This window comes from Fukomys damarensis, unplaced genomic scaffold (genome assembly GCF_012274545.1).
Source record: "Fukomys damarensis isolate Sample0158 unplaced genomic scaffold, DMR_v1.0_HiC HiC_scaffold_34, whole genome shotgun sequence".
In the NCBI taxonomy this organism is placed as follows: domain Eukaryota; kingdom Metazoa; phylum Chordata; class Mammalia; order Rodentia; family Bathyergidae; genus Fukomys; species Fukomys damarensis.
In genome coordinates, this window is record NW_022900946.1 from 19,179,845 (window position 1) to 19,206,943 (window position 27,099).

At 47.2% G+C, this 27,099-nt stretch overlaps 1 protein-coding gene across 8 annotated transcripts in view; it reads left to right on the top strand.

Moving 5' to 3' along the window:
- The window catches only part of Srl (sarcalumenin), a 52,793-nt gene extending 26,611 nt beyond the window's left edge, over positions 1-26,182 (top strand). For 6 of the 8 annotated variants that reach the window (XM_010644072.2, XM_010644071.2, XM_010644074.2 and 3 more), the window contains 5 exons: positions 15,044-15,145; positions 16,220-16,315; positions 20,672-20,788; positions 21,564-21,797; positions 23,354-26,176. In XM_010644072.2, the coding sequence (XP_010642374.1) occupies positions 15,044-15,145; positions 16,220-16,315; positions 20,672-20,788; positions 21,564-21,797; positions 23,354-24,165 (1,361 nt within the window). In that variant the 3' untranslated portion in view covers positions 24,166-26,176. Of the gene's footprint in view, positions 1-2,561; positions 2,585-12,132; positions 13,624-15,043; positions 15,146-16,219; positions 16,316-20,671; positions 20,789-21,563; positions 21,798-23,353 lie in introns of those variants that run through there. The other 2 variants (XM_019210644.2, XM_010644075.3) reach the window with 2 other exon arrangements.
- The last annotated feature ends 917 nt before the right edge of the window (positions 26,183-27,099 follow it).

Below are 27,099 nucleotides of genomic sequence, written 5' to 3' on the forward strand. Positions count from 1 at the left end.
GTTTACACCTCCGCTGTGTGGAGCATGAACAGGAGCATGGGAGGGATGGCTGAGATGGAAATGACACATGAAGCCTGGGAGGTGGATAGGGTAGGTGTTTTCCTTTTCTGTTTTACTACTGATGCAAAAGACCCAGAAAAGTCCCACTGCTTCTACTGTAAGTGCCACTGCTGATTAGGGAAGGAAACTTGGGCTCCTGATCCTGATTTCTATTGGCTGCTTCCTTTCTTTTTCTTCCTCCAAGAGTACTCCTTTGCACTCCTCCAAAGTCTCCATAGCTGCCCCCCCGCCAGCTGTATCCCACTGGACAGTGCTGCCTGACCACCGGGTTCTACCCATGGGCAGGCTCTGCAAAGATCTCCTACTTTCATCTCTTCCTTTCCCTTTGCTGTCTGGCAGGGTAGCAAGGCACGTGGACCTCACGTACCTCAGGCTGTAGGGCAATCGGCTGATGAGCCTCAGCCCTAGCTGGGGGCCTTGGAGATGGACCATAACTTGAAACAGGGCCGTGGGGTAGGTCTGGTGCAGTCTTGTACAGGTATGTCCCACCTTTTGCAGCCGCTAGGTCTCTGGGAGGATGGATGTAGGTTGATTTCTTGTCAAGGTCCAAGGATGATGGTTGTTGGGCCAGCTATTAGTGTCTGTGACGATCACCTTGGAGCTTGTTGAAAAGGCTAACTTCTCAGTCTGGAGATTTAGCTCCGTGGACCGCACCTGCCTGCACAAGGTCCTGACTTTGATCCCCAGTATCCACCCCCGCAAAGAAAGGCTGACTCCCAAGGCCTCAGTGCTCCCCTAAGCATGGTACAGAAGGTCTCAGGAATAGGCTCAGGAATTATGCTTTTAATTAAGCTCCTCTGCCATCCTTTTGCGAAAGGCCCATGTGGAGAAGTACTGACTAGAAAAGCAGGCTCATTATTGTCAGATATTTTCCGTGTCATAGGATTACAGATGCTATGGGAACGTAGAGTAAACACAGCTAAGTTAATACAGAGGAGTTGGTGGGACTTGTAGGGAACTGTCCTTAAGGCTGAGCCCTAAAGTGGCAGCTGAAATTAGCCAGGTGTGGGGAGCAGTGGAAGAGAGGTTAGCACTTGGGGACTGCTTGGACACTCACCCTGACTGGACTTGATTCCTTAAAGAATAATTTTGCATGTGGGTGTGGTAGCACATGCCTGTAATCCCAGCACTCTGGGAGGTTGAGGCAGGAACACTGCGAGATGTATTTAGCCTGGGCAACTTAGTGGCTCAGCAAGGACCTGTCTCAAAGTAAAAAATAAAAAAAGGAAGAGGGATGTAGCTCAGTGCAATGAACCTAGAGTTCAAAAGGACCTAGAGTTCACCCCTAATGTACACACGCACACACACACACACACACACACACACACACACATGAATAATTCTGCAGGCACTAATGGTGTGAGTCTTTATGCTCGGTACTTTTTTTAGACCCTGTGGGGACCTAAAGAAGTACTTGGAATGGCCCTTGTCCTGAAGATGTCAACCTAGAAGGGAGAACAGGTATCACATGTACCCCTACCGATGTCACCACCTAAAGGCAGATTCTGTGCCTTGTTACTTTTCTCAGGGTAGGCAGTTGTAGACATGAGTGAGTTGAGGTCAGAGAGTGGGATTTGTGTGTCCTATAGGGATAAGAAGCAGAAGGCACTGTAAGAAAAGAAGAGCATACACTGGGCAAAAGTGAACAGTGAGGCTGAGACCTATAGGAAAGCAAGAAGGCCTTTCAGGAAGGTGGTCCATAAAGAATGGGTTGAATTGTGTCCCCCAGAAAGATGTGTCAAGGTCCTAATCTCAGTACCTTACATTTGTGATATTTTGAAGTAGGGTTGTTGTAGATATTAAGATGAATTTCTAGTGGAAGAGAGTAGTCCTTACATATGTGATTTTCCTATGGGAAGAGGAGAGACCCAGAAGAAAAGGTCATGTGAAGACAGAGGAGAGAGGAGGGAGGCAGCTGCAAGTCAGATATTGCTAGGCAGGCACCAGGAGCTACAAACGTAGGAAAAGTCTTCCCCGACAGTGTTCAGAGGGTGTGTGACCTTGATGACTCCTCCTTCTAGACTTCTGGCCTCCAGAACTGTGAGAAAATGACTTTTGTTGAGACAACGTCTTGCTATATAGTCCAGGCTGCCCTCAAACTCATGATTCTACTGTCAGCTTCCCAGGTACTGGGATTACAGGCATGTGTCATTATACTCTGCTAAATTTATATTCTTTGAAGCCACTAAGTTTGTGGTACTTTGTTGTAGCAGCCCTAGGAAACCGATACAAGACTGTTCAAGCTTTGGTGCAGGGATTTGACCCTTGTTCAGCTGAGGGCTGAGGGGATCCTTAGAGGGATCCTGGCCTGCTGAGCTGCTCAAATAAAGCCTGAGGGTGGCCTCGTGTGGCCTTTAGTATTGACCAGGGAAGGTCAGCCTGGGTTAGTGAGTGTGGAATGTGCACTTAATCTAGCCCTGCCCTTGGCTTTGACCTTCCTCTCTCCAGGGGCAGCCCTGTGGGAACTAAGGAGTGGATGGCCTGCCCTGGCCCTCTGTGTGGCTGTGAAGCTGCCAAAGGAAAGGTACGTGAGAGCCCAGGGGCTCCCTGGTGGCAAGAGCCTCCTTGGGTTTCAGTATTTGAATAGATGAGATGGGAAGCACAGAGTCCAGGCTCTTGGTGACTGTAAACCCACCAGACTTTGCCTGAGGGGTAGGATGTCCAGACAGGAAGTTCTGTGGGAGGCCTTAGAAGCTTGGCCTAAGGGGGCTGGACAAGCCACAACCTACCCAGGAAAGCCACAACTCACAGGGCTGTCTGAGGGTGCAGGCTGCTTGGAGGCTCTGGCAAAGCTGCTCTTAGGACCGGCAGGAGATTTGCTGAAGGGGACCCCTCAGGGGGGCCAAGTGTGCTAGACTTACTTTGCCTGTGGAATTCTAAGTTCTGGGGTGAGATCCAGGGTAATGATCAGACTTGCCACGGAGGCTTTGATCTTCCCTTACCCCTCCTCTCATCTCTTCTCTTCCTCCCCGCTCTTTTTTTCTTTCTTTTTTTAAGACAAGGCCTTGCTATGTAGTTAATTCTGGCCTTGAACTCATTGCATAGCTCAGGATGACCTTGAACTCATGGTGGTCCTCCTGCCTCAGCCTCCTGAGTGCTGGAATTACAGGCATGGGCCACCATTCCTGCCTTGCTGTAGAGACTTTGAGAGTCTCCACTGTTCATGGAGAACCACAGGCAAGATTCTTCCCTTCCCAGTGGAGGTGGTGAAGGGAGGCAGGGAAATGGGGAAAAGATAAGAACCAAGATACATCATGTAATGGTACATGATGAATGTAACTGTACTGTATACCTAAAAAGTACCAATAAACTTAATGAAAAAAATCAATTAACAAAAAAAGGATTCTTATCTTCCCCAGTGATTATACTGATTCTGGTATCAAATTCTGTGGTCTCTCTTTTCCTGAACTCAGACAACTAAGAATCTCACACAGCTAACCTGGAACCAACTATCCTCTGTCTCCTGGTGATTATAGTGAGACCCTACCTACATTCTGATAGGGACCACAGGAATACCTCTGACCTTATGATGGGCCAGCAGCCTGAATCTCACCTCAGTCCTTCTTAGTGTCCCTCTACAGAGCTTTGCTGGTGAACTAGCTGGACCTTAATCCACTCTGGGTGCCTCTGGCATAGCCCCTGTCTGGAGGCCTTGGATGAGCTGGCCCAGGAGCACCCAGTCCCATGGACAAAATGAAATGGGAGCATCAAATGGTCAGAAATACCAGGGAGAAAAGGAGAGCATATTCGTTTGGGAACCTTTGTGTGAAAAATGGGTGAAGAATCAAGAGACTTTGTTAGCTAGGCATGGTGGTGCATGCCTGTCATCCCAGCACTTGGGAGGCTGAGGCAGGAGGATCGCTGTGAGTTCTAGACCAGCCTGGGCTACATAGTGAGTTCCAGGTCAGTCTCAACTACATAGTGAGACCCTGTCTCAAAAAACAAAACAAAACAAAAAAGACTTTGTTAATCTGGCTTTGCCTAGCTCACTGGGTGAATTTTGGCTCCTTCTTATCCCTCCTTGGACAGTGATTTCCAGTTCTAGAAATCTCTAATACACAAATAACCATAGGGATAAACAACAACTTGAGATTTGGGGCTGTGCATGTAAGGACCCAAAGGTAGAGTCCATTTGTTGTGGATTTGGTGATATCCTCTGGGGAAGAAGGTGGAAAAGCTTGGCCTCGTGATGTCTGAACAGAAATTTTTCCAGAAGGGTCTGTGAGCCAGAGCACCCAGGGCAGAATATCTCTACCGTTGCTGTGCCAGCCTCTGCCTTTGGCTTGACCTTCCTCTTCCACCCACACTGAGTAGAAGCGGGAACCGGTGGCTTCCCTGGTCTTCATGGCAGATGGGAGAAAGAGCTGCTAAGGACACCTCGTCAGCAGAGCAGGCGGTAGTGGTGCAGGGTGCTGGTTACCTGGCGTCCTGTGTGTGGTCCTTCTCACCTGCTCTGCCCACTGCCAGAGCTACAGACAGTGGCTGAGGAGAGAGGGTCATATGCTGGCCCTCTGTGAGGCTTTTCAAAGTTCTGAAAACACTGGCCTTAATTCCACTGGAGCAGCTTGCACAGAGCATTCTCAAAGCCACAGGTGTTTCTGAAGGGCTCATGGATGCATCCCTTATTATGAGGATGAGGAGGCACTGCTGAGAGCCTCTCTGAGTATGTTGCTGTTTCATTGTCTTGAAGGACTCTTAACTGTTCTCTGCCTTTGGAAGGGTTGTCTCACCCCTCACCCCTCTTCAGACACAGGTGGTAATGGTTATCATATCTGCCATTTGTTGAATGCGTTTTTTCCCTTCTTTTTTTGTAGTGCTGGGGATCCAACTCAGGGCTTTGTTCTAGGCAAATGTTCCACCACTAAGTTACATCCCTAGCCCTCTTGAATGCTTCTGAACATGTGGCCCTTGTGATGGGTCTGTCTAAATATTCCCAAGTGTACATTTGTGTTGGGGTGAATGAAGTACAGGGTCACCTCACCTCAATGGCTACATGGAAGGCCCTGGGATGTGGAGGTGGAGGGACAGGGAAGCCTTCTGTTGCTTTGGATATTTCTGGGTAAGTCAGGGCTGGTAGAGGTAATATTCACAGTTGTTAATTTTGGGCCCGACAGGAAAAACTCGACCTCTGGGGTACTTCCTGTCTTAGGAGCCTTTTTGTCACCAGACAGCCAGAGCCTCTTCACAAGAGGGGAGGGGGGTTTACCCCCACTGTATCTTGCAGCTTCCGCCTGAGCTGCTTGTGACTGGTAGTTGGGGAGAAGTAACCTGGAATAGAAAGACCTGTCCTGGGCCCCTGACTAAGTTCACAGACCTAGAGTGTCGAAAGGAACAGAAAGAGGGCAAGCTGATTTGGCTTTTATCCAAAACTAGTTCTGTTTTGGTCACTCAGTGAATTTGGGATTTGGCCAGGCATCTTTGCTCTTTTAGGAAATAATGGTTATTATTCCCGACATTTGTTGAATGCTTCCCCCACACACACTTTTTATTTTTTGGTACTGGGGATTGAACTCAGGTCCTTGTGCTTGCAAAGCAGATGGCAGAACCTCTGAGCTAAATCCCCAGCCTCCTTCCCCCATTTTTTTGTAGTGCTGGGATGCAGCTCAGGGCTTTGTACATACTAGGCAAGTGCTTCACCACTAAGCTACTAAACTACATCCTTAGCCCTCTTGAATGCTTTTGAACATCATTCAGTGTTTAATATGCTGGGAGGGGGTTGCTAAAGCAGGTATTATTATTATTGATATTTTATGGGTGAAAGCGGCTGTATACAGGTGGCCTACAGTGCAGCCCAAGATCCTATAGCGGGTTAGTAAAACAGCAAGAGCCAGATCCAGCTCTCCTAATTTCTGGGTGCACTTGGAGAGACTAGTACCTTGAGTGAGGGGCCAAGAGCTTTCTCAGCCTACAAGATGTGGCAAAGGAAGGAAGTTATTGCCCTGCAGTGACTCCTGCAGAGATCTCTGTGCTTATCTCTGGAAAAACTGGGTGTTCAACAAAATATTCCTTCTATTATTCAGTTTACACAAAGGAGGTAGGACTTAATGTCATGTTTCTTCCAAAGATATTTGCCTTTCAAAACTGAACAAGCAGCTGGGGATGGTGGCACATATCTGTAATACCAGCGCTTGGGAGGCTGAGGCAGGAGGATTGCTATGAATTCAAGGCCAGCCTGAGCTACATAGCGAGTTCAAGGCTGGCCTGAACTACATGGTGAGACCCTGTCTCAAAAAACAAAAATAAACAAGTATCTACCTTCATGAATCCTCTAGGCCTCCATGATAAGATGGTCATAGGATTTCTAGCAATTTTTTGCTGTACCTCTCAAATCAAGAATTCCTTGGAATTTGGGGTGGAGTAGAGAGTAAAGTTTTTCTGTCAATTTTCTATTTTATGGGTTAAAAATAATTGTGTTGAAGTCTTTAACAATTTTTTTTTTGTTTTGTTTTTTGAGACAAGGTCTCACTACGTAGTTGAGACTGACCTGGAACTCACTATGTAGCCCAGGCTGGTCTCGAACTCATCCTCCTGCCTCAGCCTCCCGAGTGCTGGGATTACAGTAATGATCCTTTTTAAAGGGTGGAAGTAGCAGGTGGGCTAAGAAGTCACTATCTCAAGGCAGATGTAGCCCTTTTCATTGGCTAAGTGGGGCTAGAGCTAGGGACATGGCCTGCTGCTGGGCAAAAGTTGGGTACTCAGAGATGATAAGCAGCTGTGTTCTAGAAACAGCTGCTGTCAGTGAGCCCTAATGGCCTTGGCACAAGCACTTCTCAGAGTTTGAGGGGTTTGCTCATTAGTGAAATCAAACTATAGGTCTATGAGATGGTCTCTCTTAACCCCCATCTTCCAAGGTTCTTTCTGATTGCTCCTTTTGTCATTGTATTCTATCCCCTGGATGGATCCCTTAGGGGCTAGAGTCCAGCCAGGGCCTAGTTGTCCTAGTGGGATCAGCTTTGACGTTAGGTACTTGACCAGGAAGCCAAAGAAACTCTCCAAGAGTGGTTCTTTCACTGAATCCCAGACATCCTTGTCTAGGGAAGAAGTAAGGGTCAAAAGAATGGCCATGCCTTGCAAGCACAAGGTCCTGAGTTTGATCCCTACTATTGGAAAAAAAAAATTGCCAGAGAGGGTCCCAGGTCCTAGAAGGATGCGGACAACATTTCCTCTGGGAGGCACTTTCCTGCTGAGGCCTTTATGGGTGTTGGTCCTCTGCCAGGTTGTCTGATGAAGGCTTCATCTAAGAAGTGGAAGAATATGGAGGCTGAGCAGTAAACATTTACTCTGTAGAATCATGTCAAGAAAAAAATGATTCCAAATAAATGCAGTCATACAATATGAAAAAAGGCAAGGAGGAAAGACGGAAGGAAGGAAGGAAGAAAGAAGAAGAGAAGAGAAGAATAGAGAAGAAAAATGAGACAGCGGAAAAGGCTGCTGCCACACATTGGCCAGCCCAGGAGTGTTCAGAGACAAGATCTAAAAGGAAAGGTCAGGCAGCTGCTGTGTGGAGACTGTGTTCTGAGATGCTCAGAGACAGCTTGTGAGAAGCTGATGCATGGACTAGGGGCAGCCAGTGAATGACTTGGGACTCTTCTCTACTCCAAAGCTGGGGGTCCTGACCCCTTAGGACATTCAGATCCAAGAGCAAACCTGGAAATAGATTTTTTATGGGATTTTATTACTGATGACTAATAAAATAACTGCAAAATTATATATGAGTAATGGTCAAATGTATTTTATTTACATGTGACTTTGGACTCCGTAGTTTCATTTCACAGAGCTGAGAAGTCATACGAAGAATAGACTCATTTGATCCTTGTTATAAATGTCTGCTACAGAGACTTGGACAGGGTGGAATGGAGTTTACAGTGAGGTGGGCTTAAAGTAGGTCAACAAAATAAAAACTCTTGAATTCTAATCTCTAGTTTTTTGGTCACCAGGTTCAACATAAGGACAGAGCTCCCTGGCACTTGGTGCCAAGGAAGGCTTGTTATGGAGGGTTTCAGATGTTGGTATTCTTTAGAATTACCTTGTGAAATGCACAGTTACACACTGGCCCAATCACAGAGCCTGGAATCTGTGCTTGAGAAGAGATGCACTGTCCCTAGTGACGGAGCTCTGCTGAAAGCCTTGTTGAGCAAACATCTTGAGCCTTGTTCAGTGTCTGATCCTTATTTGATAAGCCTTCCTTTTTTCTGAGCTGTGAGGAGGAACAAAGAATTAAGAATGAGCCGGGGTGTGTCTGATCCTTATTTGATGCGCCTTCCTTTTTTCTGAGCTGTGAGGAGGAACAAAGAATTAAGAACATGAGCCGGGTGTGGTGGTGCACTCTGGAAGCTGAGGCAGGACGATTGAGTTCGAGGCCAGCTTGGGCTACATTGCCAGCCCCTGTCTAAAAAAAACAACCAAAACAAGATAAAACAAAACACCATGAAAAATACAGTACCTTGGAAAATTGAAGTCCCAGTGAGGATGAGATAGAATCTAGTTCAGAACCCTGTACATGTGGATTGGCAGAGTGAAAAGTTGGCATAAAAAGACTTATTAGGAGGTTGGAGAAACTGATGGAAAGCAGACTGAAGGAAGGCACTTTTAGGGAGAGGCCAGGAGATGGAATTTCTTTTTACCCCTGACCCTTTAAACAGTGGGGCAGATTATCCAAGGAGGCAGGAAGTATGAGGAACAGTAACTCCAGGCTGTTTAGACCTCCCTCTCCCACTAGGTGTTTCCATGTAACTGGAGCTTTATGGGACCTGGTGTGTTAACCCCGAGGGGAGTGGAAGGATCTCTGGTCTGAGAGCCATAGACCAATGGCCAGAGCTTGTTGTTTTCCAGTTAGACTCACCAAGCCCTTGGCAACTCCGTTACCCTGTGTCCATGGAAAGTGTCTTGGAACAAGTGAGGCGCTCAAGAAACAAAATCAGAGTGTTTGGTTGGTGATGGAGGGAGGACAGAGAAATAGAGCCCAGGGTGATGTCTGAGGCTGTGGGACTGATGGGAGTGTGAAGATCATAGTAAACTCTCAACCCCTGAGGTCCTCATTCCCATCAGGACAGAGGGTATTTTGAGAGCATCAGGAATGCTAAAGGAGGTCAAACCTAGAGTCCTTTTGGCTCAGTATCATCAGCATCACCACAACCACCATCGTTGCCATCATCGTCATCATGATCATTATCACAGGACAGCAGGGACTTATGGAAATAAGGAGATTCCCCAGAAGACACACCTCAACCATCACTGCTATGCCAAGGGCAAATTTCACATCCTGGGAGACCCACTTCAACATGGCATCCCCCACGGGGCACCTGCCTGATGATGAAGGTCTGTGAGCAAAACTTGGAGGTCAGGATTATTTGGTTTAGCAGTTGCAGTGTCTTACAACTGTGTGTGTTAGAATTACCAAAGGTTTTGTTTTGTTTTAATCTCTTTAAGACGATGCTGGAGCTATACCTTGGACTATTTAAATTAGAACCACCAAGGAAGGGAGAAAATATGGGACCAAGTAGCAGTGATTCCAACATACAGGTAGTGGTGAGAACCACAAATCGAGTGGCAGGCTTATGGGTGGTATAGGTCGGTGCATCTCAAAATGTTAACATGCAAATGAACCACCCAAGCATCTCGTTAAGTGTGGATTCTGATCAGTGGATTCTGAGTGGGATCTGAGATCAGACCTCTTCAGCAAGCTCCCAAGTAATGATGAGGGAGCTGGTCCCTGGACGTGTTTTGAACAGTGAAAATTCCATTCAGAGGTTGAGTAGTCTCCTGTGCAGCCTTGAAGTCAGATGGTCTCAGCCAACCACTAGTTATGTGACATTTGTAAGTCCCTCAGTGCCTCTGATTCCATTCTCCCTTCTGTAAAACAGGGATGTGAGCAGTAACTTGTTTTCCAGAAACAAGTGAGATTAAGTAAATTAAGTGAGATGAAGTCAGTGTTTTATTTTGCCTGGCATAATGAATAATTACCTCTCTCTCCCTCCCTCTCTCTCTCTCTCTCTCTCTCTCTCTCTCTCTGTCTCTGTCTCTGTCTCTGTCTCTCTCTCCTCTGTCTCTCCTCAGAAGACTATCAGTCTCCTTTGGTTAAACCAAATTAAAAAGAAACAAAAACAAAAACAAAAAAATACCCAAGTTCTTCAAGTTCTTGTCACAGATTCTACTCCAGGGTGGGGTTGGGAAGCTAGAGATACAAGGGAAGAAGCTGGTAGTTAGATGGTAATGAAAAAAAATTTAGATGAGCAACATCCAGCTCCCCACCTTTACTGGTATCCACATAATAAACAAATATCCTCTAGCACTTTTTTGGGGCAGGTAGGGTCCTGGGCCTGGGAGCACAGAATTAAGATGGTTGCTGCCATCCAGGAGCCAGAGGTCTGAGCCTTGGGAAAAAGTGCATGCAGGCAGGGGCTGGGTCTCCATGGGAAGAGATCTCATACCCCCTGAACATGTCATGGACAAGGAGTTGGCAGTTCTGGGTTCCAGCCACCCCTTAGTCACCTAGTGGCCATTTATCTGGGGTAGGTCAATGACTGTCACTAATTTGGCTCTAAAATCTGCCTGATAGAAAGAGGAAGTTAAAAATGGTCATGGATGTGAAAGTGCTCTGAGGAGTTTTATATATTAAGATATGGAACTCCTTTATAAAAAAAAAAAAAAGGCCCCAAAGCTTGTGAATTTGACATAGGTTGGCTATCTACGGGGACTTACAAAAAAATATCCATTCCCCACTCCAATTTTCTGAGAATTGGTGGGGCACCCTGATCCAGAGGGCTGTTTTTTGTTTTGCTTTGTTTCCCTGTACTAAGGATAGAACCCAGTGCCTCACACATACTGGGCAAGCACTCTACCAGTGACCTACATCCACATCCCTCTTTAAATTTTGAGACAGTTTTGCTAGGTTGCCCAGGCTGGGCACATGTGATCATTCTGCCTTAGCCTCCCAAGTAGCTGGGTTTATAGGTATGCACCACTGCACTTAGCCCAGAAGGGCTTTTCTTCATGCGAGGCAGAAACAGGAGCACCAAGTTTGGCCCGGGAGAGGGATGCCTGTACCCAGAAGAGAGGTAGAGAAAAAGGCCTTGAGAATCAGGGCAGAGGGGGACTGTCTCAGACCCTCGAAGGCAGGACTCTTGTTCCCTTCTCCACGATTATGTACTGTCACAGCAGGCTTCCTGGAACAGATCTCAGTTTGGGCAGGTGGGCAGAAGGGATAGGTCCAACATTTGCTTCCCCACCCACTTTCCAGAAATATTAAATTTGACCCTTGGTAGTGGTCTCTGGCTTATACTGAGCTCCTGTATTCTCTTGCTCTGCACTTCCTGTGCCTTGTGATCTCTCAGTAAACTCCAGGCCCTTAAAAAAGGATCCCCTTGGAAGAGGTTGGCTGAGGCCAGTAGGAAGCCCAGATCCTGCTCGTTTTGGATATCTCCTCCTCAGGCCCTGTCCCCTAAAATCTAGTGTAGCAAGGCCAGCAAATGCCTGCCCTTAAGGGGACAGGGTTAGGTGTGTGACTTAATAAGGTTGAGAGCCACAAGTAATCCACTAAGTACTTTGCCATGTAACCTAAGATTATCTGGCCTGCAAACACCTGTTTTCACCCTTTTGCTGATAGCAATATTCGAGGCCTGCTGGTTAATGACTCTAGGAACTGACAAGGGGTGGAATGTACAAGCATCTGTCCTATCTTTAAAGTATCTCCTCATAAGCCAGCCTGCATATGCCCATCAGCAAGTTTGATGCAGGGCTGGAAGGGCTCACCCGAGTTTCCATCCATACACAGTCATTAAGACCTAGTGGGGAGACTCGAAGGTCAGGGCCAGGGTGTGGGGGCTCTCAGCTTAGTGCAGCTGCTAACTCCCTTAGCAGTGGACAGCTGTCCAGTCCTTTAGCTTCCTGGTCCATGTGCCCCACATCTTGTGTAGGAGGCAGGTGGTAGTGAAGACCCAGGGAAGGAGGTACAGCACTTGCATATCGGTCACACACCACACTCCTGGGAGAGGAAGCTAATTGATATAGGCTCTTGAGAGGCAGAACAAGTGCCAACCCTCTGAACTGACCAATCATGTTCTAATCATTTAGAACTGCAAGTCCCTGCTTCGGGTGGCACAGAAGATGTTGGCAATTTGTTGGAGAATCATTTCTCTGCTGGAGACGCAAGTCTAGAGGAGAAAGAAAGGGTGCTATACGCAGATGCGGCCCTTCAAGACAAGAATCTGCTCCTTCACTGCCCAGAGAGCAGGGAGGCTGAGAGCTCAGAGCAAACCACCGCCGGGGCCCCTCCCGCTGCCGCCAGCCCAGGCTCCGAGCCTGATGCCAGCCTCTCCAATGCCTCAGCTGCAGAATCAGCTCCACCTGGGGATGTTACCGGGCCTGGGAAGGAAGAGGAGGGCCTATCAGGGTCAGGCATCTTTCCTGTAGGAGAGGATGAGGGGCCTGTGGAAGAGCACAGTCTAAAGCTCAGCTCAGGAGGAGGAGGAGAGGAGGAGGCTGGGCTGGAGCGCCCCACAGCAGCTGTCAGTGGGGAGACAGAAGGACAAGTAGGGAGTGGTGAGGTTCCCCAAGAAGTTGAGGAAGTCCAAGGAGACAGTCCCAAGCAGGAAGCAGCAGCAGGGACACCAGAGCCTGAAGCCATGGGGGCCTTTCCTAGCTTGGAGAGTGAAGAGTTTCACATCCCAGAGGTAGAAGGTGAGGGCAGCCCAGGGCCTGATCATCAGCCCACAGAGCAAGACGGTGATACAGTGATTGCAGAAGAGTCAGGGGCTGACCCAGATACAGAAGCTGGGGAGGGAGCTCAAGACCGGCTCCCACCCCAGACCCACGCCTTGGAAGCAGAAGGCAAGAGCATCTCTGGGCCTGATGACCAGCCTACAGAGCTAGATGGAGACGCCACATCTGCAGGAAAAGAGTCAGAGGTTGATATGGGCACAGAAAGTGGGGAGGGGGCTGAAGACGAGCCCCAGCCCCAGCCCCAGGTCCATGACCTGGAAACAGAAGGCAAGGGCAGCCCAGGGCCTGATCACCAGCCCACAGAGCTAGATGGATCCCCTGATGCTGCAACTGTGGGAGTAGAGTTGGAACCTGATGTGGACACAGAAGCCAGGGAAGGGTCTGAGGACCAGGGGGAGCCAGGCCCCATCCGGGAGGCTGGCCCAGCCGCAGAGGTCAGTGAAGAGACTGGGGGTGTGCAGAGCTCCAACCCTAGAGAGACGGACAAGGGTCACTCCCCTAAGGCCCCCGTGCCAGGGATGCCTGTGGAGGACTCTGATGAGGCCTCCTCTGAAGAAGCAGATGGAGAAGAAGGTAGAAATGACGAGGAAGGAGTAGTTCTATCCCAAGAAGAGTCTGGAGAAGACAGCGGTGACGGGGCTAGCTCAGAAGAAGAGGAGGACTCGGAGGAGGCTGGGGAGCTCCAAGGAGCAACAGGAACCACAGATCACGAGGAGGAAGGAGCTCAGCTCGGCACAGAAGAACCGAATACAGGGTCTAAGGGTGGCAAGACACAAGATTCTGAGGCAGAGGAGCCCGAAGAGGGACATCGGGGGAGGGGGAATCCCATAATTGCTCCTCAGGGTAGGAATTAATTCCTTAAGGCATCCCCAGCACCTTGGGCAGCCACATTCTTCATGGAAGTCTTGTATGTCATGGGACAGACTGGGATGGGGTGGGCAGGAAAGCCTCTGCCTAGTCCCAGATTGCTGGGTGGGGCTCCAGCTGGGGCACTGGCCTGGGGAGGCACCCTCGAGCGGCCCCTCAGCCACTTATCCTCAGTGTGGGACCAGATGAGAGGGTCCAGAGGGATGCGGCAACTTCTGTGATCACCTTGTGGCCTAGTACCTGTGTCTCCCCTTGAAGACCTCTCATAGGAGGCCCAGGGAACTGGGACTGAGAGGTTAGGATTGTGATAACTCAGGCGGTGACCACCAATGTCCCTTGCATGTTCACCTAAGGCCAAGCAGTTGTCAAAGGACTAGGAAACAGAAGGGACCGGCATAGGATGGGGCCAAGGTATTGGCAGTATTAGGTGTGTATCTGATGTGGGGGCTGCTCAGGCTCCTCAGTCTTCATCTCTGTCAATGGCCAGAGCAGAAGTCAGACTTTCAGGATGGAGGCTGGGGTCAGGTGTTCACTTTCCCACATAGCTTTCTTGCAGAATATAATGTATGTACTCTCTACCAGGTGCTTGCACTCTCCATAAAGGGGATGGGGCTGCAATCAGTATGCTCCTGCCCTTTCTCTGTTCCTCCTAATTTTGGGTCTGGGGCTGCCTGGGTTTGATCTCCTGAGATACTACAGGAGGTATGTTGGTACTGCCCTCCTGTGCTCCACAGGTCTAAGTCCACCCCATCCTCTGAGCAGGCAGCCTGGCTAGAAAAGGCTGTAACTTTAGAGGTCCTTGGATATGGGCCAACTTCTCTGCTTGGGGGCTGGTGGCACATGGGCATTTCTCGTTTGTATGGTCAGAAGGACAGTTGACCTCCAGCGCATGCACATGCACAAACACACACAATGCATTGCAGCAGCCCCTTCCCTAGTCTCCTATCCATGTGATCCTGATAAGATGCTTATTCCATCGGTCAGTTGTTTGCCTAGAGCCCGTTGTGGGTGCCTGTTGCTGTGGGATGAGATACAGATGCCCATGGTGGCACCAGTCCCTGGCCATTATAATATATTTGAAAGAGCATTTATCAGCTCTCTCCCACTGATTCTACTACGGGTCCCTAGCAGAGAAGCTCCTCCTGTGAGGGTACCGTTGTATTTCTAGCATGATGCTTGATTCTTGGCATGTAGTAGAGGTACAGTATTTTGTTGAATAAATCAAATGATAATAGTGCTTGGAGGTTGAGATTGGATTTTCAAATTGCATCCTAAAGGCAGAACTCAGTTCAGTTCAAGCTGGTGCTAGTTTAGCACCTACTTGCAACCCAGCCCCATTCCATTCCTATGAGCCTCAGAACTTTGCTTTGATGCTGTTGTCTGCTTCTCTCTGCAGAAGAGACAGAGGATGTGAGTGAAGAAGCTCCAATGAGGGACCGCTCCCACATCGAGAGGACTTTGATGCTAAACGAGGACAAGCCGGCTGACGATTATTCCGGTAAGCAGAGGAGGGAGACAGGCCGGGCTAGTCCCATGGGTGGCAGCTAGGCAGAGCCTCAGAGGTGACTTGGGGCCAGAGCACAATGAGCCTGTAGCCAGAGGGGCCCACAGGGAAGAGAGAGCCCTGGAGATGGGGAGCCCCAAGAGGGGGATCTGTGAGCAGGGCCAAAGCAGGTCAGCGGGGAGGACAGTGAACCAATCAGAGGGACCTGTGCAAGTGCTCAGGGCAAATTCCAGGGCTGCCACCTGAAGGATGTGCCAGCCTCAGTGCTCTGGTGGGGAAGGTCGTTAATAACAATGCATCCCATTTACTTTCGTTTTTAGTTTGCAAATCTCTTTCTATGTTTCATTTCATCCTAATAATAACCCAAGAATTTCAGTAATGCTTGTTGTCTCCTCTTAAACCAACAAGCTAGTTAAGCTCAGAGCAAGGCAGCGATTTGCTCTTGGCTCAGAACCAGAGGGCAGAGTGAAGGCTAGAGCCTCCCTAGCCTATCCCTGGGTCCCAAGTACCATTCTCTTGTGCAGACACCCAGCAGCTTCCACTGTTCCCTGGGGCTGTGCTTCCCCGGAGGATACCTGGGAATGTCTGGATCCTCTTAGGATCACCATCAGTGCAGTATGTGCAAGGGCCAGGGTGATCGTGCTGCAGACCTGCTGAGTAACTAGTCCCGTTGCCCTCTGGGCCTGGGGCAGGGCAAGCTGAAGTGGGGAGCAGAGGGAAAGAGATTGAATTCTTATCTCAAAAAGAATGAGCCTTTAGACAGGCTATGGGCTGAGCTGGTGTTTTCAGACATACTGTTCAGATGGGGAAGGAGGCGAGAAGTTTAAAAAAATGGCTAAGGCAGCTTTGTGGGAATTGACAGGAATGCTTTTGGTTTGAGGATTTCGGAAGACTGTGATGTGGACCAGCTCTCTCCATGACATTACATAATCTCTGGGCTGCAAACAGTCCCTGATCCTCCCCAGGCAGAGGTAAAATCACTTGGGTCGTTAGATTGCTCCCCAGTGAAGGAGCCACCTGGAAGCTACCTTGTCTGATCCTGCCCTGCTCACCCCTTTCTGCACTTAGCGGTGTTGCAGCGGCTTCGAAAGATCTACCATACATCCATCAAGCCCCTGGAGCAGTCTTACAAGTACAATGAGCTTCGGCAGCATGAGATCACAGGTACAGCATGGCTCAGGAGTTGGGGGCTGCACCTCTGACCCACTATGGTGCCCACACAGGTTCACAGGCTCCACGAGAAGTATGCACAAGGATGCTAAGGGTAGGTCTCCTGCGGAGTTGGATGGGACAGTGACCTCAGTCCTGTGAAGCCCACACGTCGTGCTCAGTACTATGTGAGAGTTTGACAGATAGCATTTCATTGTGAAGCATTTTACAGACTTTGATTTTCAGGATAGTGATGCCAACTTCAATCCATGTGCTCAAGAGCCCTCAAGGGTTTCCTAGTCACTTAATGCACCATATTTCAGTCTTCTGATTGGCCTGGAATCTTCTCTTACCCTTTATCAAACTTCCTGAGGGCCGGGGATTTAGCTCAGCGGTTCTGCCGCCTGCCTTGCAAGCGCAAGAACCCCGAGTTTGATCCCCGGTACCAAAAAAACCCCCAAACAAACAAACAAAAAATTCCTGAGCAGTTTCTCTTGGACCTGGATTCTTTTAAAAATTGGTTTTCTTTCCACCACCTGCTTCGCAAGCACAAGGACCCGAGTTCAATCCCTGGTACCAAAAATAAAAAATAAAAAATAAAAAATAAATAAATTGGTTTTCAAAATACCAAAAGTAAGACATACTTGCTGCAAATTTTTTTTTTTCAAATACTACTGTGTTTGAACTAGAAATTCCTTCACTGATCTCCATCTTCTCTAGTTCCATTCCCAGGGACAGCCACTGTTACAGGTTCTTGTGAATGCTTGCTGACATTTCTTCTGCATATGTGAACGTAAAGTTTATCTTTTTCTTTTACACAACTGGGCTTATATTATGCCGACTGTGTAAACATGCGTGGGTACATGTACATGTGTGCATGGTTGCATGTGTTGGTCTCTCTTATTCTTTCTGTGGCTACTTGGTTCTCTCTCTCTTTTTAAAATAAATCTTATTTTATTTTATCCCATTTCCCTCCTCAAGCCTTCTCCTGGTTCTCTCTTACGTGAATGCACCAATCTCTATGTTACTAGTCTTCTCCTGAGAAATGATAAGATGGTTTCCATTTTCCATTTTTTAAAATGTTGCAGGGGCTGAGTATTTAGCTTGGTGGTGCTGCATTTGCCTTGCAAAGCTCAAGGTCCTGAGTTCAATCCCGGCACCAGGAAAAAAAAAAAAAAGTTCCAAACATGACTATAATCATTTATTTTATGCGAGTGTATTTGTAGGATATGTTCTTGAAATGGAACATCGGAATTAAACATTTTGATAGTTCTTGCCAAATTGCCTTAGATATACTGTTTTGTACTCACAAGAATGATAGATGAGAGTTCTTGTTCCCCCAGAGTGGTGTCATGTTTAAGTGTTACTCATTTTTGTGTTACTGGGGATGGAACTCATACATGCTGGCAAGCACTCTACCATTGAGCAACATCCCAAGCTACTGTTACTCACCTTTTAAAGCTTTTGCAAGGACATTTATTTTTACTGGTAGATTGATCGTGCTAGGGATGGAAGCCTGGCCCTTGAATATGCTAGGCAAGTGCTGTACCACTGAGGTGCCCTCTCTGGCCTTATTGCTGTTTCAATTGTAAGTGACATCACAGATCTCTTCCTGTGTTAATTGGGTATTTCCATATTATCTCACTTGATTCTCTCAATGGTTAGAGAGGGGATGGAGTATTATAACGTATATATTATTTCAGCTTCATTGAAGGGAGCCTGATGCCCAGGAAGTGCTGGGTTACCTAAACCACACAGCTGGATGAGGACTGTGACTTCTGTTTCTTCTCCTAGGAATTACTGTGTCCCGCTCCTTTCCATCCCATTTCTTGTAAGCAGAGGTGTGAGGTTACACAGTCTCCTACTGGCTTCCTTTGTCCTTTGTCCTTGGCTTCTCTCCCAGCTCCGACACCAAGTGGTGTGCCCCTTCCAGAAGGCACCGACACGGAGGGAGCAGAGGCCAGGAGGCTGCTGCCCATCCCAGGAATGGCGCTCTGGAGTGAGGGCTTGCCTGGCTCCTGGCTCACTTTCTGGACTTGGCTGTTCTCCCTTAGTCTCTCACCAGTTCCTGCCTGACCTGCCGTCCCCCAGGCTCTTGGCTGACAACATATGCCCGCAATGCCCCCTGCTGTGGAGAGCTGGAACAGCAGTGTGGGAAGCCCTGTTTGTGCTCTGTCTTAGCACTGTCAGGTCCTGTGTCCACCTTGGTGTCACCAAGGTCTGTGTAAAGAAGCTTTCTGTGAAGTATTTATGGCTATACACAGGGACTCCTGCCCTGGGCCTGCCCCCAGTCAGATCAGATGGGTTTCTCTCCCGTCTCTCCTGTGTGTGTGTGTGTGTGTGTGTGTGTGTGTGTGTGTGTGTGTTTTACAAGACATCATCTTCTAGGACTTGGCTTCACCCCAGAGAAAGAAAACCAGAACACCAAAAAGGAAGTATATGATACTACTCTCTGTATAAAAAAGATAGGGAATAGGATGTCTATAGATACCTTATACGTGCACAAGGTGTCTGGAATACTATGATACGAAACTAGCACTGGTACCAAGTGCAGTAGTGTGTGTGTGTGTGTGTGTGTGTGTGTGTGTGAGTGTGTGTAGTCCCAGCTGCTCTGAAACAGGAGGATCATTTGAGCCTGGGAGTTCCATGCCAGTCTAGGTAACACAGTAAGATACTGAATCCACAGGTGGGGGGGTAAGGGAGAAAGAAATCAGCAGCAGTAGTTACCTATAGAGGCAGTGTTATGATCCAGGCAAGGATGAGAGTTTTCCATTGTATGCTTTTTTAGACTTCTGATTTTTGAGCTAAGAAATTAAAATATAAGAAATAAATGTAAAAGGCCAATGTGGTGGCACATACCTGTAATTCCGGCTACTTGGGAGACTGAGGCAGGAAGATTGCAAGTTCAAGGCCACCTTGGGCAGATTGGGAGGTTGAAGCAGGAGGATCATGAGTTCAAGGCCAGCCTGGAGTATGAAGTGAGACCTTGTATCAAAAAATAAACAACAGGGGCCAGGGATTTAGCTCAGCAGTTCGGTGGCCTGCCTCGCAAGCACAAGGACCCGAGTTCAATCCCCAGTACCAAAACAACAACAACAACAAAAATAAACAAAAACCAAAACTAAAAAAAAAAAAAATTTTAAGGGGTGAAGATATAATTTAATGCTCCCTGGGTTTTAGTCCTAGTACTGGAAAAAGAAAAGAACAAAAAAAGGAGGTCTACAAGCCTGTCAGGGAAGCAGGGAGGTCTGGAGAATCCAGGTGCTCAATTATCCCAGGCTGATTGTTCAGATAATTACTGAGAGGGAACAGCAAGGCTGACCACAGTCTTGCTCAGTCCTCCTCTCCTCTCCTTCACTTCCTCCTCCTGTCCTCCTCTCTTCCACTTTCTTCTTCAGATGGACCACATCCCAAATCGGAAGCCCCTAACCTCCCCTCCTTGACTTTGCTCTCTTTTTTTGAGGTGCTGAGTTCTTTTCACATGCTAAGCAAGCACTCCACCACTGAACTACATCCCTATTTTTGAAAGCACTAGAAAACTTTCCAGTATTTTAGAAAGCTCTATTGTCCCAACTTCTCAAAGTCCCGGAGAAGTTTGCTTTTTTTTTCTTAGGGATCCAGGCTGCAGTGATCCAGGCAGGCTCGGAGCATGGATGCGGGGTCTAAGAACCCAAGGATTCTCAGTTTACTGTTTGGTCTTGGATAGTGGCACATTTGTCATGAGTGAAAACTTTGGAGGCTAGTGTTTAGGCTGGTCCTAGAGCCCAGAATTAGGCTAAGTGTAAGGTCGGGATGTGGAGAGCCCCAGTGAAGAGGGAGAGCAGAGCTTCGGAGCTGGGGAAGGGCAGGGCTGGATTCCAGGTAGTCCAAGATTGTGTACGCTGCTTCCACATCCATTCTTCTCTTTCTCGGTCCAGTAGCAGAGTTTCAACCTCTCTATGTGGAAGCTCTATCCTCCTTTTGTATGAACTGTTCTCTTCCAGATTTAACCAAGAGTCCTTGCTCAGTTTGAGAGCTTGAGCCAGTGTATATTGAATTCACTTCCTCCTTCTGGAATAGGCAGATGTGCCAAGGATCTGGGCAAGGTCAAAACAAGGGCTTGTGGCATCTTTTAACTGAGTGATTGCTTTTTTGTGGTACCGGGGATTGAACTCAGGACCTTGGCTTGTGAGACAGGGGCGGCGCCGCTGAGCTAAATCCCCGGCCCATGAGTAATTGCTCTTGATTGCTGCACAAACTTTGATCTGTATAGAATCCCGCAACTGAGTTGGATGACAGCCAAGGATGTAGGGGGCTTTTAGAGAATAGTGCCACTCCTATAGTAAGAACCAGTGCTAGTTTATTTTCATTTTTATGTCCTGTTGTCCACAGATGGGGAAATTACTTCTAAGCCAATGGTATTATTCCTTGGACCGTGGAGTGTTGGTAAATCTACCATGATAAACTACCTCCTTGGGTTGGAAAACACTCGCTACCAGCTCTATACAGGTAAGAGATTTTTTTTTGTGTGTGTGATTGTTTGTATTCAAATGCCATATGTAAAAGAACTGTGAAAAATAAAGCATTAATATACTCTTCAATCTAATAATTAAAACTATGTACAACAAGAAACTGGCAGCTACACCAATGTTCATAGCAACCTTATTCATAATTGCCCTAAAGTGAAAACAACCCAGATGCCCATTAGTGGATGTATGGAAAACAAATGTGGTCTGTTCATACAGTGGAATGTTATTCAACCTTAGAAAGGAACGATATGTGTTAGTCGGATGTATCGGACACAGTTGATACATGCTACAACATGAATGAACCTCAAACATATTATGCAAAGTGAAACAGGCCAGGCACAAAAAGATAATTGTTGTGTGGTTGGTTCCACTTATATGCGGTATCTACAGTGGGAAAATTCATAGAGACAAAAAGTAGAGTAGAGGTGCTTGAGGAACAAGGTGCTTGTCCTTACTATTTAGTGAGGACAGTTTCAGATTGGGAAGATGAAAAAGTTCTGGGATAGATGGTGGCGATAGTTTTACAACAATGTGAATGAGCTTAATGCTGCTTAACTGTACATTTAAAGATGTTCAAAATGGCAAATTCTGTGTTATTTTTATTTTACCACAATTTTAAAAACCACTGACTTAGCAAACATATCCTGTCCTCGTGGCAAGTTCCTCTGAGACACCTTGTTTTTCCATTGTTACAGTCTTCGTAGTAGTCTGTTTTGCAGAGATTTCTGTTTTTGTATAATGTCACCCATGTGTAGGTGCTGAGCCCACTACCTCTGAGTTCACAGTCCTCATGCATGGGCCCAAGCTGAAAACCATTGAGGGTATTGTCATGGCTGCTGACAGTGCCAGGTCATTTTCACCCCTGGAGAAGTTTGGCCAGAATTTCCTGGAGAAACTCATTGGCATTGAGGTTCCCCACAAGCTTCTGGAGCGGGTGACTTTTGTGGATACACCTGGCATCATTGAGAACCGCAAGCAGCAAGAAAGAGGTAATTTGGCACCCATTTCTGAAGAGCAGTTTCTCTCTTACTGTTTTAACAGGGAGTGGTAGGTGAGCAGGGAAGAGGAGATGTGCCCAGTGTTGTCCAAGATCAGGAGATACATTCTTTACCTCCAACCCCTTCTTGTTACTGAGGTGCCATTTGGGTTTTCCAGTATCTTGTCCTCCTGTCCCCACAAGGATGATTTGGTTTGTGGCTAGTATTTTCCCAGGAGGAGGGTTAGTCTTTGCAAGATCTCCTAGAGGTCCAAGCTGGGCCAAGGTGACTTTGGGAAGCCCAATCTATCTTGGGTAGTCAAAAGTCTGGACTAATTGGATCCTTATATCTGACTTCTGGCTACACTGAGTCTGGGGCTCTGAGGTTTGGTCTGTATTGGACCTGATCTTCAACTCTTCCTATGCCCACTTTTTGCATTGTTAGGTCTGCTTCAATCTCAACCTTGTTCAGACTTTCCAGAACCCTGCTTACCTTTAGGTTGCAGGGGAAAGCCACTTTGGGCTTGGCAGATATGAAACAATGGCCTAGGTCACTGAGTACTGCTGTGACACGAGGCTCTCTGTACATGTATTAGTCTTAAAAAGGACAGTCATGCCGGGCGTGGTGGCACATGCCTGTAATCCCAGCACTCGGGAGCCTGAGGCAGAAGGATCACTGTGAGTTCAAGGCCAGCCCGGGCTACATAGTGAGTTCCAGGTCAGTCTCAACTACTAGTGAGACCCTGTCTCAAAAAACAAAAACAAAAATAAAGAATAGTTGTAAGAATACATGACCAGATGGCAGATTTCAGTTTATGATTATGACTTTCACTTGGGTTATAACTAGACCTTGTCTTATGGGTAGTAATGTTATCATTAATAATTCCTATAACAAATTCATACCCCTATTATGCATTGGATAATTTTATGCATTATTCATTGGTCATTGTTTTTCAAGATAGATATTCCTCATTGGATTACTTTGTAAATAAGAGAACTGAAGAAATCAGTAAAAGGATTAAAATATATTGGACATTGTTATATGACTAGAGCTTTATTTAGGTGCTTCTCTATTTTATTATGGCCCAGTAATCTTTACATCAGCTTTGGTGTTATTGCTCTTGTTATATGGTGGCCAAAGAGCTAGAGTTTAGGAACATTTATTCTTCAGCTAGCCAGTGGCAAAGCCTAAATTCCATCTAGGTCCTGACACTGACCCACATTTCTTTTACCCTAAATCACACACTCTCTCACTTTCTTCTAATTCCTTGACTTTTCTCCATTTATGCCTTTGCCACTGCCCTAGATCTTTTAAAACAGTTGGAAAATCTCCACTTTGAATAAGTATTTTGCTTTATTGGAGACCTGGGTTCCAGTATAGAACTTCTTGGTTGAACTTTGATCAAGGGAAGGAAATATGCGATTCATTTTAAACAGTCTTTAGAAACCCAGAAATTCTCTGGTTCTGTGACTTCTTTCAGTTCATAGAATGGTTTAGTTCAAAAGGGAAGTGTGAGGGGTTTTGCATGAGCTCCACTCAGCTTGTCTTCTCTCTGCTGTTTCTCCAAGGCTACCCCTTCAATGACGTGTGCCAGTGGTTCATTGACAGAGCTGACCTCATCTTTGTTGTCTTTGACCCTACCAAGCTGGATGTGGGTCTGGAGCTGGAGATGCTTTTCCGCCAACTGAAGGGACGTGAGTCCCAGATAAGGATCATTCTGAACAAGGCTGACAACCTGGCCACTCAAATGCTCATGCGTGTGTATGGGGCCCTCTTCTGGAGCTTGGCCCCTCTCATCAATGTCACAGAGCCCCCAAGGGTTTATGTTAGTTCCTTCTGGCCACAAGATTATAAGCCCGACACCCACCGGGAACTGTTCCTCAAAGAAGAGATCTCCCTCCTGGAAGACCTGAACCAGGTGATTGAAAACAGATTGGAGAATAAGATTGCCTTCATCCGCCAGCACGCCATCCGGGTCCGCATTCATGCCCTCTTGGTTGACCGCTATCTGCAGACTTACAAAGATAAAATGACCTTCTTCAGTGATGGCGAACTGGTATTTAAGGACATTGTGGAAGATCCTGATAAATTCTACATCTTCAAGACCATTCTGGCAAAGACCAATGTCAGCAAGTTTGACCTTCCTAACCGTGAGGCTTACAAGGACTTCTTTGGCATCAATCCTATTTCCAACTTCAAACTCCTCTCTCAGCAGTGCTCCTACATGGGAGGATGCTTTCTGGAGAAGATTGAAAGGGCCATCACCCAAGAGCTCCCTGGCCTCCTGGGTAGCCTTGGGCTTGGGAAGAATCCAGGTGCTCTCAACTGTGACAAAACAGGGTGTGGTGAAACCCCAAAGAATCGCTACAGGAAACACTAGATTGTGTGTAGCCATTCTTGGGTCCCCGTTGGTGAGCTTGTGTCCTAACTGTCTGAGAAGTCCTGGTTTAACCCTTTGAGCCAAACTGGTGAGAATCAGTAAGCAGAGTTTTGGGAGTTTGTTGAGGCTGGTAGTGGGGGAAGGTGCATGGGTCTAGGGAGGAGAGTGGAAACTGTGAATCATAGTTTGCTTGTCATGTTGCTGCAGTTAGGAAACCTGACTGACATAAGTCAGGCTCCACTTGCTTTTCCTGGGTCCTGTCTTAGAGGGACAGAAAGCAGCTAAATTCTAGTGAATACAAAATCAACAAGGGTCGAATAAGCTAAATGCAGCTGAAATTCCTTTTCCCCCAGTATTTTGGGTGGATATGTAGCCTGAGTTACATACAGTTCTCAGGTCTGTGCTGGCTCCTTCCTTACAGTCTGCTGTTTGTTCTCCAGCCTTTCTTTTCACCCTCCCAAGCTTGGGTTGACTTTCAACAGTGGGAAATCTCTTGGGTCTGAATCTCCCTGGGTTCTGAGTCTGTCCCAGCGTCCTCTTCCCTGTTTTTCAGGGGTTGGGCTAGTGAGTAGGATACCAGAACACTAAGAACCAGGGTTCCCAGGTTAGGATGAAGATCTGTCCCTCTCAGCACCATTTCTCTATGTCTCACCCAGTGAGCTCAGCGCCTTCCTTGGCCGAAAGAGACGAATGAGTGGGCAGTATATTCAGGTAATTCCCCTCTTAGAAATGTCATAAATGAAGGTACTGAAAGGGCTCAGGGGGTTAATTGGTTTGCAGTGTGTCTTTGTCTATTGCATGTCTTGGAAAACTCAGATCCCAAAGGCGTTGGGTTGCAGAGTGGTCAATGGAGACCCTGACCCTTGTCCTTAGGAATTTCTCTGGGCAACCAGCCTTTCCCAAATTTAGGAGGTGGCTGTTTCCACAAGTGCTTTACGGGAGCACTTGGCAGGGGAGTTGTTCCTTCTGGTTCCGACTACTATGGCTTTTCCTTTCCTTTCTTCTCCATTCCCCAAAGCACCAACACTTAAAACTAGGAGAACTTTCCTAGAATCAGAACTAATACCAGCCACTCAGCATTGGTGACAAATAAGCCTTAAAGTTAAACTTCACCTGTACCTGTTGTATATAGTTGGTGAATGCACCACAGGATGGCCACAGCCTCAAACAACTATGCATGTGATTCCATGGGTATGTTGCCTAGGAGAGATTAGGGAGGTGATATACCCAAAGGCACAGAGAAAACCTCATCTTGAGAATCCTGCAAGGCTGGCAGGCACTGCCAGAAGGGACATGGAAGGGGGCACCCTGGAGCATAGGCAGCTTCTGGAAGGAGGAGTGCACACACCATGCTGGGGCTGCTTCTATGGGCTTCTTTTAGTACAGCCAGTCTTTCCTCTTGGGGGACAAGCCTTCCTGGAGGTCTTAACCACTAAGCGTGGGATGAATCCAGCAGTACTAGGAAGCCATCTATACCAGAAGGAAAGTGGATAGGAAGGCTGACCAAGAGGTCCTCTGAAGATCAGGCAGTGTACGTAGATTGGTGATCAGATGGGGTCCTCACAGAGAACTGCAGTTTAGGAGTTCATGTTTCTAAAGTTTCTCAGTCCAGTGCCTGCTGCAAGAAGCTTTGTGAATGCCCTTCCATGAAACTCCTCTGACCAAGACCTCCCACAAGAGAATCAAAGTCTCCAAAGTCATCTGGATATTCTTTCCAAGGAGCAAGTCAACTGGAAAAGAGAAGCAAGTTCTGTAGGAGGTGTCGACAGAGCCTGGTAGCTGGGGCAGAGAAGCCACAATCTGTCTTGGACTTTTCTTCCCATTAAAACAAATAACCAACCCCCTTGCCTCATTATTACTTTGCCCTCTTGGGGGACCGTCCCTTTTTCCTTTGAGCTCCTCATGCCTATCTGCTGCTTTTGGTGTATGTTTTTTTTCTCAGTGCAGTCAGGGAAATAAAAAATGCAGAACTGTATGGGCCTTGTCATAGCTGTCAATGTCACCATTGCTTTGGGGGAAATGGGTGGAACAAGTCTAATAAACTCATGGAATATTTGTACTTTGGGGGCACTACCTTATTAGTATGTCCCCTCTTTGGGTTTTTCTTTCCTCTCTTCCTTTTCTTGTCTCCCTCCCCCATTCTGTTCTTCTTCTCATCTTTGCTTTGCCTTACCTTTTCTCGATTGCCTACAGGCCTATCAATCAGCACAGGTTCTAAGTGCCTGTTCTTTGCCCAGGTCTGTGGAGATAGTTTTCAAGGAGGATTCTCTCTCTCTCTCTCTCTCTCTCTCTCTCTCTCTCTCTCTCTCTGGCAGTACTGGGGATCAAACTCAGGACCTTGTGCTTGCAAGGCACGTGTGGCACCACTGAGCTAAATCCTTGGCCAAGGAGGATTCTCTTTAGGTATAGAGGACTAGGAATAGCAGGAAACTTAGGATCCGGAGATTCCCCAAGGTAGGTATTTATATTTGTGCCAAAACAGTGGCTGACCCTTTCCAGTGTTCTTTCACTTCTGATTTCATCAGGGAGAATGTCTCAATAAAATTCCAATCTCTCTTTAACATCTTGTCCTCCTAGATTGTCTCCAGCCAGGTGAATCTCTCATCTTCCATTTTATCTTGTACAGTGTGCATATTTTCACATTTCCTGGGGTATAGGCTGGAAATATATAAATTGCTTGCCCTTACTTTGGATCCTTTCTGGTGCCTTACTATGGTAACTCCTTCCAGCTTCTAGCCTTTCTGGTGTTGAAGATGATTTAACTCCCCCGCTGACTATAAAGCCAAGGTCTACTGTTGTGAAATGTGAAACCTAACTATTCTCTCCTCAGCACCCCAAATCATTCTCCCTGGCATCCAAGAAAGCAGCCCTTTTGAACAGGGCTACTTAAAATTTATCCCTCATAGAGGTGGCCCAGGCAATTATACTATTTGT